The sequence below is a fragment of the Carya illinoinensis genome, chromosome 5 (assembly GCF_018687715.1).
Source record: "Carya illinoinensis cultivar Pawnee chromosome 5, C.illinoinensisPawnee_v1, whole genome shotgun sequence".
NCBI classification, from domain to species: Eukaryota; Viridiplantae; Streptophyta; class Magnoliopsida; order Fagales; family Juglandaceae; genus Carya; species Carya illinoinensis.
This window is the reverse complement of record NC_056756.1, coordinates 29,872,389-29,884,895: the sequence shown is the minus strand read 5'-3', so window position 1 is coordinate 29,884,895 and position 12,507 is coordinate 29,872,389. Positions and strand designations below refer to the sequence as shown.

At 35.0% G+C, this 12,507-nt stretch overlaps 1 protein-coding gene across 1 annotated transcript; it reads left to right on the top strand.

Annotated features, from left to right (window-relative positions):
- Positions 1 to 1,384: 1,384 nt before the first annotated feature.
- LOC122309965 (putative ABC transporter C family member 15) lies at positions 1,385 to 8,267 on the top strand. Its single transcript, XM_043123796.1, has 11 exons — positions 1,385 to 1,690; positions 1,876 to 2,817; positions 2,943 to 4,372; positions 4,459 to 4,545; positions 4,648 to 5,259; positions 5,354 to 5,518; positions 5,794 to 6,088; positions 6,345 to 6,865; positions 6,971 to 7,034; positions 7,157 to 7,396; positions 7,792 to 8,267. Exons 2-11 carry the CDS (start codon positions 1,971 to 1,973, stop codon positions 7,914 to 7,916), a joined length of 4,386 nt encoding a protein of 1,461 aa, XP_042979730.1. The 5' UTR covers positions 1,385 to 1,690; positions 1,876 to 1,970; the 3' UTR covers positions 7,917 to 8,267.
- The last annotated feature ends 4,240 nt before the right edge of the window (positions 8,268 to 12,507 follow it).

The following is a 12,507-nucleotide window of genomic DNA, read 5'->3' as shown; positions in this document are numbered from 1 at the left end:
CCGGACCGACTGACTTTCACCCCTAGTTAGCACACCACTTATAGATGTACTAATTATAACTTAAAAAAAATATATCAAAACACTAATAATTTTTTAGCATAGTTAACTTCCACATCAGTAAAGTACTAGGTGTGTAAAAAATTAAATTTATAAAAAACATTTCCCTTTATATTAAAGAGTTTTGTTATTTATAAGTCAATGTAAAATATACACTTGCACACTACACCATTGACATGTCATGACTTGTCTTGCAAAATGATTTAATTTAAAACTTCTTTTACTAATCAAGTTATGATAAGTCAACCATATGGAAAGTATGTCTTTACACCTACTCGTAAATATAATTTTATTTGTGGAATTGCAAATATCATACCTTTTATTTCAGATATTTTTAATTTTAAGATATTAAAAATGTGAGTAGTAAGATATTTTTAATTTTAAGATTTTCTCGTAAATCAAATCAATGTTATCAAATCAAACATTGTGTACTTTTCTACTTCTAGATGCGTCTGGCATTAGAGTTGTGTGTCTTCAGCTTACACCAAATACTGCCACGAGATGCGCACACTCCTACAGTCGAATGGCTTTTACCCTCCACAAGCCCACCCCACGGGCACCACGTTTTTCACTCTGACTTAGGAAAGTTGAGCTGTCTTAAACATCACTTTAGCCCCACATATTTAATTAAATCTCCAACTCTTAACCCCCTATAGTCGCCATTTGGCCTTACAAACGGTCATGATTTCTTTTCTTCATGCAGTTCCACGTAATCAAAGGATGCAGACCATTTTCTCTGGCTGCTCAGCTAGGACCATATCTTGGTAACTTGGTACATAATCACAGACATTGAACAGTATAATTAGTAGAGGTGAGATTTGGCCGGTCTAGACTGGAGAAATCGATCAGACTGACTATTTTTGGATAAGAACGAACCTGACAATTTGGTCCGATCCGGTCCGGTCCAAATTATATAAGACAAAATTCATTAGATATAGTTCCTGATCTAGGGACTTTCCACCCCAAATCGGATGGAATGAAAATTTAAAAAATATATATATTTTATTATTTATATAAATAATTTTATATAATTAATTATTAATATATCACAATATTATATAAGTATTATATTTTTTAATATATAACTATAATATATAGTACTAGTATATTCCTTAATTTTAATTTAATATTTTAAATAATTTGTTATTATTAATCGATTTTTTTTTTTTTAAAAAAAAGGGTTGGACCGAATGGATCACACGGACCAATTTTTATTTTCTTTTTGAAAAATTATATATATATATATATATATATATATATATTTATATAAATAAGAGAGATATATAACCAGAAACGAAGATATACATGAACACATTCTTATTAGTCTGCACAAATTGACCGCCTTGAATACACGAAAACATAGTAGCATGGACAAGATTCCGATATACGGACGGTAACATTGATAAGATTACGATATGCGGAGAGCGTTACGATTCTGGAATTTATTAGAATCTTGTATTATTGTATATATTTATTTCAGTAGAGATAGGCAGGCCGGAGACAGAGAGTGTGACGAAAGGGATGGTTTTTTGTGTTTATTAGTAAGAATCTCACAGACCCACTGTGTAAAGTGCTTGAACCTCCTTTGTCACCACCCTCCAAAGAGACACGTGCTTTCCTCATATTTTTACAGGTTTGATTCTCTTTAGGCTACTCTACTTGTCATGACTTGAGACTCCGTCCTCTGGATTTGTTGTAATTTATGAATATTTCAATTGAAATTCCATTCTTTTCCTATGTTTATGCACTTATCCGAATTGGGTTGCAATTTTTTATTCATCCAGGCTTGGCATTGATATACAGGGTTTATATATGCAGGTGTTACTGATCGCAGAAGCTCTTTGTTCTTAGTTCTTAAGCCAGGGAATTTTTATCTTTTTGGGTTCGTTTTGGAACTGGGGTTCTTTTTGAATATGGATTCAGTCCTAATGGATATCTCATTGGAGATTATCAATGTAGCATTTGTCTTTGCGTTTCTGACATGGGTTTTGCTAAACGTTTGGAGACAAAGGAGAGATGGCGGTGCTGTAACTTTGGAATTCCCACCAATGAGAGGATACAGAGGTTTCATTGCGACTGCTGTTCTTTCTAACGTCATAATCTCAACTTTTTATCTTGGCTTTGGCATGTATGAATATTGGAAGAGTAGGATTATCCCTTGGAAATCTGTCATCTTTTTCATGACTTGGTTTCTGTCAACGTTGGTAACAGTTTATTCAATGAACAGAAATCTAAGAGGAGACAAAAGGTGGCCGTTGGTCCTTACGGTCTGGTGGGTCTTTTCCGGCATCTTTGATTCACTTTCACTCTCCATTTATATGATTACCAATGTGAAATCCATAGATTTGCCATTTCTTTTGCCAGAGCCAAACACAGTTGATTTCGCATCCTTTCCTTTGGTTATCCTTCTTTGTTTCAATGCTTTACCAAGGAGTTGTAGTGCTAGGAAACGCGAGGACATAGTAGAACCTTTACTTCCAAAGGAAAATGAATGTTCCTCTCATGATGATGGTGCTTTCACTAGTGCTGGAATTTGGAGCCGACTTACCTTCCAGTGGCTCAACCCGATTTTCAAAAGAGGTCGAATTCAAAAACTTGAATCTTCTCATATTCCTTCAGTTCCTCAATCTGAAACAGCAGAAAATGCTTCCTTGTTGCTCGAAGAATCGCTTAGAAAGCAGAAATTTGAAGCTTCTTCGTTGCCGAAGGCCATAGCTGATGCCACAGGGAAATCCTTGGTCAAAAATGCAGCTTTTGCAGGTACCTTTTTGTTCACAAACACCCCCTCAATACGATTGCTTATTTATTTTCTGTTTCAGAGATTTTACATGGTTTTGTTCCTTTCTCTCTCTCTCTCTCTCTCTCTCTCTCTCTCTTTTTGGCAGGAGCCAACACAATTGCATCCTATATGGGGCCCTTCCTGATCACAAACTTCGTGAATTTCTTGTTGGGTAAAAATGATGATTCAGGCCTCCTCTATGGTCTCATTCTCGCATTCATATTCTTCTTTGCAAAGACTGTGGAGTCACTAACTCAAAGACAATGGTATTTTGGTGCTCAGCGCATAGGCATACGAGTACGGGCAGCTCTGACGGTATTGATTTACAAGAAGTCTCTGTCAATTAAATATGGTGGTTTAAGCAATGGTAAAATTATAAATCTAATCAATGTTGATGCTGAAAGAATTGGAGACTTCTGCTGGTACATTCATGGAGTTTGGTTGCTTCCAGTCCAGGTCGTTCTGGCCCTGATCATACTTTACAGGAACCTTGGTGCTGCCCCCTCCATTGCTGCTTTTTGTGCCACAATTTTAGTTATGTTATGCAACACACCTTTGGCCAATATTCAAGAAAGGCTTCACTCAAAGATCATGGAAGCTAAGGACTCGAGAATCAAAGCAACTTCAGAGACCTTGAAGAGCATGAGAGTTTTGAAGCTGCATTCATGGGAGCCTACATTCTTAAAGAAGCTCCTTCATCTTAGGGAAACCGAGAGAAGCTGGCTGAAAAGATACCTGTATACTTGTTCAGCAGTGGCCTTTCTCTTTTGGGCTTCTCCAACTTTTGTTTCAGTTATCACTTTTGGTGTCTGCATTGCCTTAAACACGCCGTTAACAGCAGGCAGAGTCCTCTCAGCTTTAGCCACTTTCCGAATTCTACAAGAACCAATCTACAACTTACCAGAGCTCATTTCCATGATTGCTCAGACAAAGGTCTCAATTGATCGTATCCAAGAATTATTGGGAGGAGAAGATCAAAAAAAGCTGATACAATATCATACTTCAAAAGCATCCAATATTGCAATTGAAATTGAGGCAGGAGAATACGCTTGGGAAATAGATGATGAAAAATTAAACAGATCTACAGTCAAAGTAATGGAGAAGATGAACATAGTGAAAGGTTATAAGGTTGCAATTTGTGGGCCAGTTGGATCAGGAAAATCAAGCCTACTCTCTAGTATACTAGGTGAAATTCCCAGGATTTCTGGAGCAGGAATCAAGATTTATGGAAAAAAAGCCTATGTGCCTCAGAGTGCTTGGATTCAAACCGGTACAATTAGGGAGAATGTGTTGTTTGGCAGGGAAATGAGGCAGGCCTTTTATGAGGGCGTTTTGGAAGCCTGTGCTTTGAACCAGGACATCAAGATGTGGCTGGGTGGAGATTTGAGTGTAGTTGGAGAGAGGGGGATGAACTTAAGTGGAGGGCAAAAGCAGAGGATTCAACTGGCAAGAGCTGTCTATAGTGATGCGGATGTTTATTTACTCGATGATCCTTTCAGCGCTGTTGATGCACATACTGGAACCTATTTGTTTAAGGTAAGATACACTATCGTTGTCTCCAATTCATTTTTTTAGTCATTTACCATTAAATGGATTTTAATAAAAGTTTACTATTTTTGCAGAAGTGTCTTATGCAACTATTGTCCCAGAAGACTGTCCTCTATGCTACCCATCAAATGGAATTTCTAGATGCTGCAGATATTGTTCTGGTAAGTTGTTAGAATATACTTGATTTTCATGTTCTTTAAGAAAACTAAAAAACAATCCTCACTAGCCACGTATCTCTTGCTTGTAATTGCACATTTTCATAGGTGATGAAAGATGGAAGGATAGTGCAGTCAGGAAAGTTTGAAGATCTTATTGCAGATCCCAACGGTGAACTTGTTAAACAAACTTCTGCTCATAGAAAATCAATGAACCATGTTAACTCGCAGCAACATGATAGAAATTGCATGTCCTTAACTAGCAAACCCTGTCCTATAAGTCAGATAGAAATTGCACAGGAAAATTTTGAAGGGCTCATCAACGGTAGAAAACTTACAGAGAGAACTCAAGAAGAGCAAACAGAAACTGGTCCAGTAAAATGGAGTGTTTACTCAACCTTTATCACCTCTGCCTATAAAGGAGCTCTAGTGCCTGTGATCCTTCTCTGTCAAGTTCTCTTCCAGGGACTACAGATGGGCAGCAATTACTGGATTGCATGGGCAACAGAGGTAGAAGGCAGGGTAGGTAAAAAGGAGTTGATTGGGATATTTGTTTTGATGTCGGGTGGGAGCTCAATCTTCATATTGGGAAGGGCAGTTTTTCTGGCAACTATTGCTGTTGAGACTTCTCAGCGTCTCTTCTGTGGAATGATCACATCAGTTTTCCGAGCACCCATTTTCTTTTTCGATTCAACACCGTCAAGTCAAATCCTTAGTAGGGTCTGTTTTTCTGTTTATGTGAAAGTCCAAAAGATTATGTTTGAAGCCTTTATGAAAACTCCAGAATAACTTTCTTTCTTTCTAATCATTGCAGTCTTCTACAGATCAAAGCACAGTAGACACAGACATTCCATACAGATTAGCTGGATTGGTGTTTGCCCTTATTCAGCTATTCAGCATCATCATCCTTATGTCTCAGGTGGCATGGCAAGTCTTCCTCCTCTTCCTTGCCATTCTTGCAATCTCCATGTGGTATCAGGCAAGAAAGTCCTTAAAATTTTTATTCTGCTTTTTAACACCCTCATTATGATTTAACCAATTTATTTAGGAAGAAAGTCTGCAGCAGCTTCACACACCATGTAATGCTCAAAGAATAAATTATATGTGCAGTACTTGAACTTAATGAACATAAATGTAGGCTGCCTGAGATATTTTGTTTTAATCATTAAAGTTAAATCTATCTTACATCCCATAGCCTGCGGCCCTGTATGCACACTAAATAAAACTTTGGTTGCACATTTCTACTTTCCTCAGGCTTATTACATTACGACTGCGAGAGAACTTGCCCGAATGGTTGGAATACGTAAGGCTCCAGTCCTACATCACTTTTCAGAATCAACTGCTGGTGCTGCAACGATTCGCTGTTTCAGTCAGGAAGATCGCTTCTTGACACAAATTCTAAGTCTTATTGATGACTATTCTCGGGTAGCATTTTACAATTCTGCCACAATGGAATGGCTGTGTGTTCGGATCAACTTTCTCTTCAACCTGGTGTTCTTCCTTGTTCTGATCATCTTGGTGGGTCTGCCTAGGTCAGCTGTTGACCCCAGTAAGTTTTTCCTGTCCCTCTTATTAACAAAGTAACTAAGGAAGTCTTATGCCTCTTCAAATTAAAAATTCCAATCCAAGTATGAGGAAATCTAAACCCGATCAAATATTACCAGGTAATGTCCATTATAAAAGGCCTAATAGATCTTCTCGTCCTTTTATTTTCCAATAGTCAACTAATAGTCTTGGTATTGTTTGAACTCACTCACACCATTAAATGTCAGTGTGGAACTAATGCATTGGTTGATATATCTCAGGCTTGGCAGGACTGGCAGCAACCTATGGTTTGAACCTAAATGTTCTTCAAGCATGGGTGATATGGAATCTGTGTAATGTTGAAAACAAAATGATATCAGTTGAGAGAATTCTTCAATTTACTAAAATACCAAGTGAAGCACCTCTAGTGATTGAAGATTATAGGCCAAAGCCTGAATGGCCAACAGATGGAAGAATAGAGCTTGAAAATCTTCATGTCCAGTATAATCCTGCTCTCCCAGTGGTTCTCAAAGGGATCACTTGCACCTTCCCGGGACAGAAGAAAATTGGAGTTGTGGGCAGGACGGGAAGTGGAAAGTCAACTTTAATTCAAGCTCTCTTTAGGGTGGTGGAGCCTGCAGGAGGACGTATTCTTATTGATGGAGTTGATATATGCAGAATTGGGTTGCAGGATCTAAGGTCTAGATTGGGTATAATACCACAAGAACCAACATTGTTTCAAGGAACCGTGAGAAGTAATCTGGATCCTTTACAACAGCATTCAGATCAAGAAATTTGGGAGGTTAGAACTAGATAACACTCTTTGGCAAGAATCATATGAAGCTTCTCTCTATATATTTTTCTTTTTCATTTTTCCTTCTTTCCCATTCACATAACTTCATCTCAGGTTCTCAAGAAGTGTCATCTAGTGGAGATAGTGAAACAGGATCAGAGGCTTCTCGATGCCCCAGGTATAGATAGAAACTAGAAAATAAATGATGCTAAGTTGCTCTTTGTTTCTTTTCCCTCTCTTTCACATAACCACTTATCTTTCACTGTTTGGGTTTTTTGTTCTGGAATTTGGGGAATGCAGTTGCAGAAGATGGAGGAAATTGGAGCGTTGGACAGAGGCAGCTTGTTTGCCTAGCCAGAGTGCTCCTCAAGAAGAGAAGAGTTCTGGTGTTGGATGAAGCTACTGCTTCTATTGATACTTTAACAGATAATTTAATTCAAGAAACAATAAAAGAAGAAACAAGGGGATGCACCGTCATCACCGTTGCTCATCGAATAAATACTGTTATCGACAATGAATTGGTTCTGGTCCTTGATGAAGGTATCCTAAGAAATCCAATTGCCATTTTAGAAATTGGAAGGATTGACTTCCTGGGTTTTTTCATATATATAAAATTGCAGTTGGTACTTTAATAATAGCAAGCATTGAAGTAGATAGCCCATATAGACACATACCTTTCAAATAAATATGAGTGAGATTAGCTTGTGGATCTTCCTTGAAGCCAATACAAGACAGCCATAGTAATTATATGTTGATCGATTTTTAAACACAAGCAAATTGCTAGCAAGAACGCTTTCTATTTAATTCCATTAACTATAAAAAATTTGAAACATGACCCTAAATCCGAATCATATAGAGTAGTATCACTTCTATAAGACTGCATATATCATTGAATTGATTTTAGTTTATTGTTGCTGCTGTTTTGCTTAACGCAGGCAAGGTTGTAGAGTACGACTCCCCAGCTCAGTTACTCAAGGATAATTCATCTGCATTCTCGAAGTTGGTGACTGAATTCTTGAGGAGATCATCCAAGAGTAACTTCCATAGAGATCTATCTTGAGGGAGAGCAGAGATTCGTGTTCTTATTGCATGGGATACAATCATACCTATCGCAATGCTCCAGCTACAAAAATCGCCACTGACAGTGACAGACAGCAGCAGCTCTTCCAATTGACATTCAAGATACCCCACATGAGACAACAAAATATTGATCATACATGATAACATTGATACAGTATCTCGCTGCATCGCCAAAGTAACCTGATAGTGTACCCATAGGCCATAGAGTTGTAGCTCATGGAATATCAAATTTGTTCTATATTGCTGACAACTGTTACTGCCCCCAAGAACTGTTTTTGTCTCATGATTATTGGTGTCCTACCATTTTTATTGGAGAAACCATTCATTCTCATTGCTCTACACGTTATACTTTATACCATTATACTCCAAGTGGTACCAACGAGCTTTGCTATATAGGAGTCCACACACCATTTTTTTTTTTTTTTTAGATTTAATCTTTTTAAAATAATTAAATTCTTCTACTCATTATCCATACACCAAATATTTGATAAAATAAAAAAATAAAAAATAAAAAATAAAAAAACTGTAGTGTGTGGTGTTTGGAGTTATGGTTAAAATTTTTCGGGACCAACCACTGCCTATGTTTTGTAGTTGGCACTGAGAACTAAAGCAAGGTCTCGGGACAAAACCATTACCGTTCAGTTGAGATGTGGGGAAAAAGTCATTACAGCTCAACCATGTGCGTTTCTGATTCTGTGTACGAATGAATCATGCCGCGTCTTAAAAAGGGGAGTCCAATCCACGAAAAAATTCTCCAACTCCATGCTCAGAAACTCCAATCAAATGATGGTCACAGCCTTTTGCAAAATGCCTCGAAATATTATTCTTATATTATCGTAGACAAAGCTGATAAAGGCGTTTTCTTTTTATTCCACCCAACACGAAAGTCAACGAATCGGTAGTGCAGATTTTAATTATATAAAGGCTCAAAGCAGCAGGACAGGGACTATTCTTAACAACACAAAGCATGGGCTCTACCATTTAAACTTAAATTGGGTGCAGAGATAAAAGTTGAAGATAATATATACTTGGACCTCAGATTAAAAAAAAAAAAAGCAATTTATTAAAGCTGCATATAGTTGTAATTCATATGCTTGATTATTGTAATTTTTTATATTAGAAAAATGCTACTATAACACTTGAGTTATACCACTCACTTTGCCCTATTGATGCGGCACTATCATGTAGTACCACGTGGCGTATTAAACAAATTAAAAATACAAATATGAAAAAGATAGAGAGAGCTTAGGGTTTCGATTTTCTTCTTTTTATGTTTTTGAAAACTATTTTGTTTCGAATATTATATTTTTTTTTAATAAATCACATGCTACCACATGACTAAATAAGACAAAATGAACAGTATAATTGGGGTGGCACGACATAGTAGTAATACTCTTAAAAACATCGTATATACTTATCTATTCTGAAAAAGAAGAGAAATGTTGTTTATGTTCAATTTTGTTATCCTCAATCATACATATTATATAATATATTTTAAACGGTTATTATTTTAACTAGCTAACATCTTAAATCACTTAAAATGGGGCACATTGGCATGAATGATTAAAAAAAAAACAGATTTAGGATGAACGGTAACATTATTCAACGAAGTTTCTATTATTCAACGAAAAGGGAAAAACTTTCAATAAAAAGGATATGCCTTTTTTTTTAATGGATTAAATATTAAATAATTAGTCTTTTTTTTTTTTCTAAGCAAGCAAGTTTATAGATAAATTAAAATTTACATGATACAAGATTTAATAGGGTTAGAGTTCTCAACAATCATCTCAAAATAAACAAATGCAATATCAGTGAAATAAAAAAGAAAAATGGATATGAAGCCAAAAAATGGCTCTCATCCATTTTACACTAACGGGAATTCGCTTGAAGCGGTTTTAAAATAGTCTGATAGTTTTATTTACACTTTTATTTATAAGACTCATTGTATTAGCTTTTTTTCTTTGAAATTCAAATTTTAAATTTTTTGAACATATCAATAACTGACATGTGGAGAACTAAATTTTTTTATAAATTTTTATGAAGTAAATTTAGCATTTTCCATTAACAAATTAAGTTTCAAGGCAAGCGCGACCAACTTAACTAGAAATTATCATGTTGCTCCAAAGCCTTTGACAAATGCAATCCTTTTAAGCAAACGACGTACTATTAATCAAAAGAAGATATATAAAAAAGAATAAATTTAAGCATCAAATCATCCAAACTAAAATCAACTATAAATAAATAAAAAATGATATTTTTTTTAAAACCTTATATAAATTAAAAAGAAAAAAAAAATCCCCTAATGAAAACCCTAGGTTTTGGTCATCGAGTTAAAGTAAAAGAAGTGTTGAAACATACATGCATTTGCTAAATTTTCTATTTGCGACTCATGCATGTTTTCTTAGCAGCCAAACGTGTCAAAGAATATATATATATATATATATATATATATGTATATATATATGTATGTATGTATGTATGTATGTATGTATGTTTGTATATGTATATGAAATTGAAGTTTACAACATGAACATCAGCTATCGAAAGCTCAGTCCATCCTTTATTCTATCACGACTACAAATTAAACATCCAATGTACATGTTCCTACATCTGCAAATGAGCGAATTAAGAAGGTGACTCTGGCTAGGATTTCATGGGATTTCTTTCGATGTCTAAGTTAGAACACGAGAAAATTAAAAAATTGATCTAAAGAGTATAGGAAATAATCATAAGTGCTCCATTTGTACATAGATAGTCCCCCAAATAATATTGATGCACCACATTTCGGCATTCATTTGGAGAATTCAAATGGTTGTAATCACTTATATTTTTTTTCATAAGTCAGATATTCTACGCTCGATTTTGTAATATCAATTTGTTAGGATTGTCCACACACCACTAATTGGGTAAATGAGACATTATCCATTTCACTTATTAAGAATTAATTAAGGCCACGCTTAGATTAAGAAATGATCTCAACTCATCTCATTATTACAAATTTATCAAATTTTATTAAAAAATATAATAAATAATTTAACTTTTTTTAATTCTCCAATAATAATAATATTAAAAAAAATAATATTTTATTCAACTTTTAACTTTTATCTCAACTTATATCATCTCTAACTTATTATACAAACCGCACCTAAATGATGAATGTAAGACTTTTTACATCCTAAATATTGGGCTTATTTCATTGGGCCGAACTATTAATGGGCCGAAGCATGACTAGTATTAGGTATCACACTTTATCGATCGAACTAACAGAAAGTAAAGCATTGAATTTACTTACGATAGAAAATACGGAATCTTGAAGTCGTCAACAATATTATTGGATATCAATTATTATGGTATCAAAATATCTAAAAATCTTTGTAGAGAGAGAAAGTTTCAGACAAAAAAAGAAGTAAGAAACCAATTTTTCTTTGATAGGAAATATGCTTTAATTTTGCTAAAGAATTATTTCTATGGGGAGAGAAATCCATAGTTATATAGGAAAAGAGCAATAATACATTAAAACTAAATAAATAAGTTGACTAATAACCCTCGTGCTTTTCACATGTTGAGAGTTGCCCCTAGTGCCTATTTTATGAACAATATTCGGTGCTAGGCATTGCTTTGAATCAAAGTTTTGAAATCCGTTCCGGAGACCATTCCGGTTGAGCCACTGGAACGGAATATTTCGGTACCGGTACGTTTCGGTGTACCGTTTCGGAATTAATTATATATTATATATAAATATTTATATGTATATATAAACTAACAATTAATAAAATAAATACATATATGTAAGTGTGTGATATATATATATGTGTATATATATATAGAAGAATTAAAGATTTATAAAATGAATATATATTGAAAAAATTCACAAACTTGAATTAAGACACAAAAATAAAGGAAAAAAATTAAAGAATAGAAAAATTATTAAAAGTAACAATACTTCTAATGCACGGAAATGGGTATTTGAATTCTTAATGTACAATTTTATTCATTATTTTTTAACTTATTTAAAAGTTTTTTTTTTTTTTTCGGACCGGAATTACTATTCCGGCCGGAATACCGGAATTCCGGCCGGAATTGACCGGAACGGCCGGAATTTGACCGGAATGGCCGGAATTTGACCCGGAACGGAACAGATACCTATCTCATTCCGGTCACTGTTCCGGCACGAAAAATTCCGGCCATTCCGGCCGGAACGGAACGAATTTTAAAACTTTGCTTTGAATCGGCCCGGTCCTTTCGGTCACATATTACAACACATTTGAAACTAATACAACCGCCCTTCTTATTTTTTATTTTTTTTATTTTTAATTTCTAAGCAAGCATTTATTAACATAAAAAATCAAGACACATTAGAAAGAGACGAGTTTGTCCTAATAAATACTCCATTAGGATAGAATGAAACCAAACAATGGCTTAAACGATCAAAGTGAGCGGTCAATTTGGGATAGAATGAAAAAATATTTTGTAACTCGGTTATAGTAACGTTACTGACACAGGATAATGATATATACTTCTTTTACTGCTGCTTTACCATCTAGATAATTTTTTCTTTCTTTTGCATTATC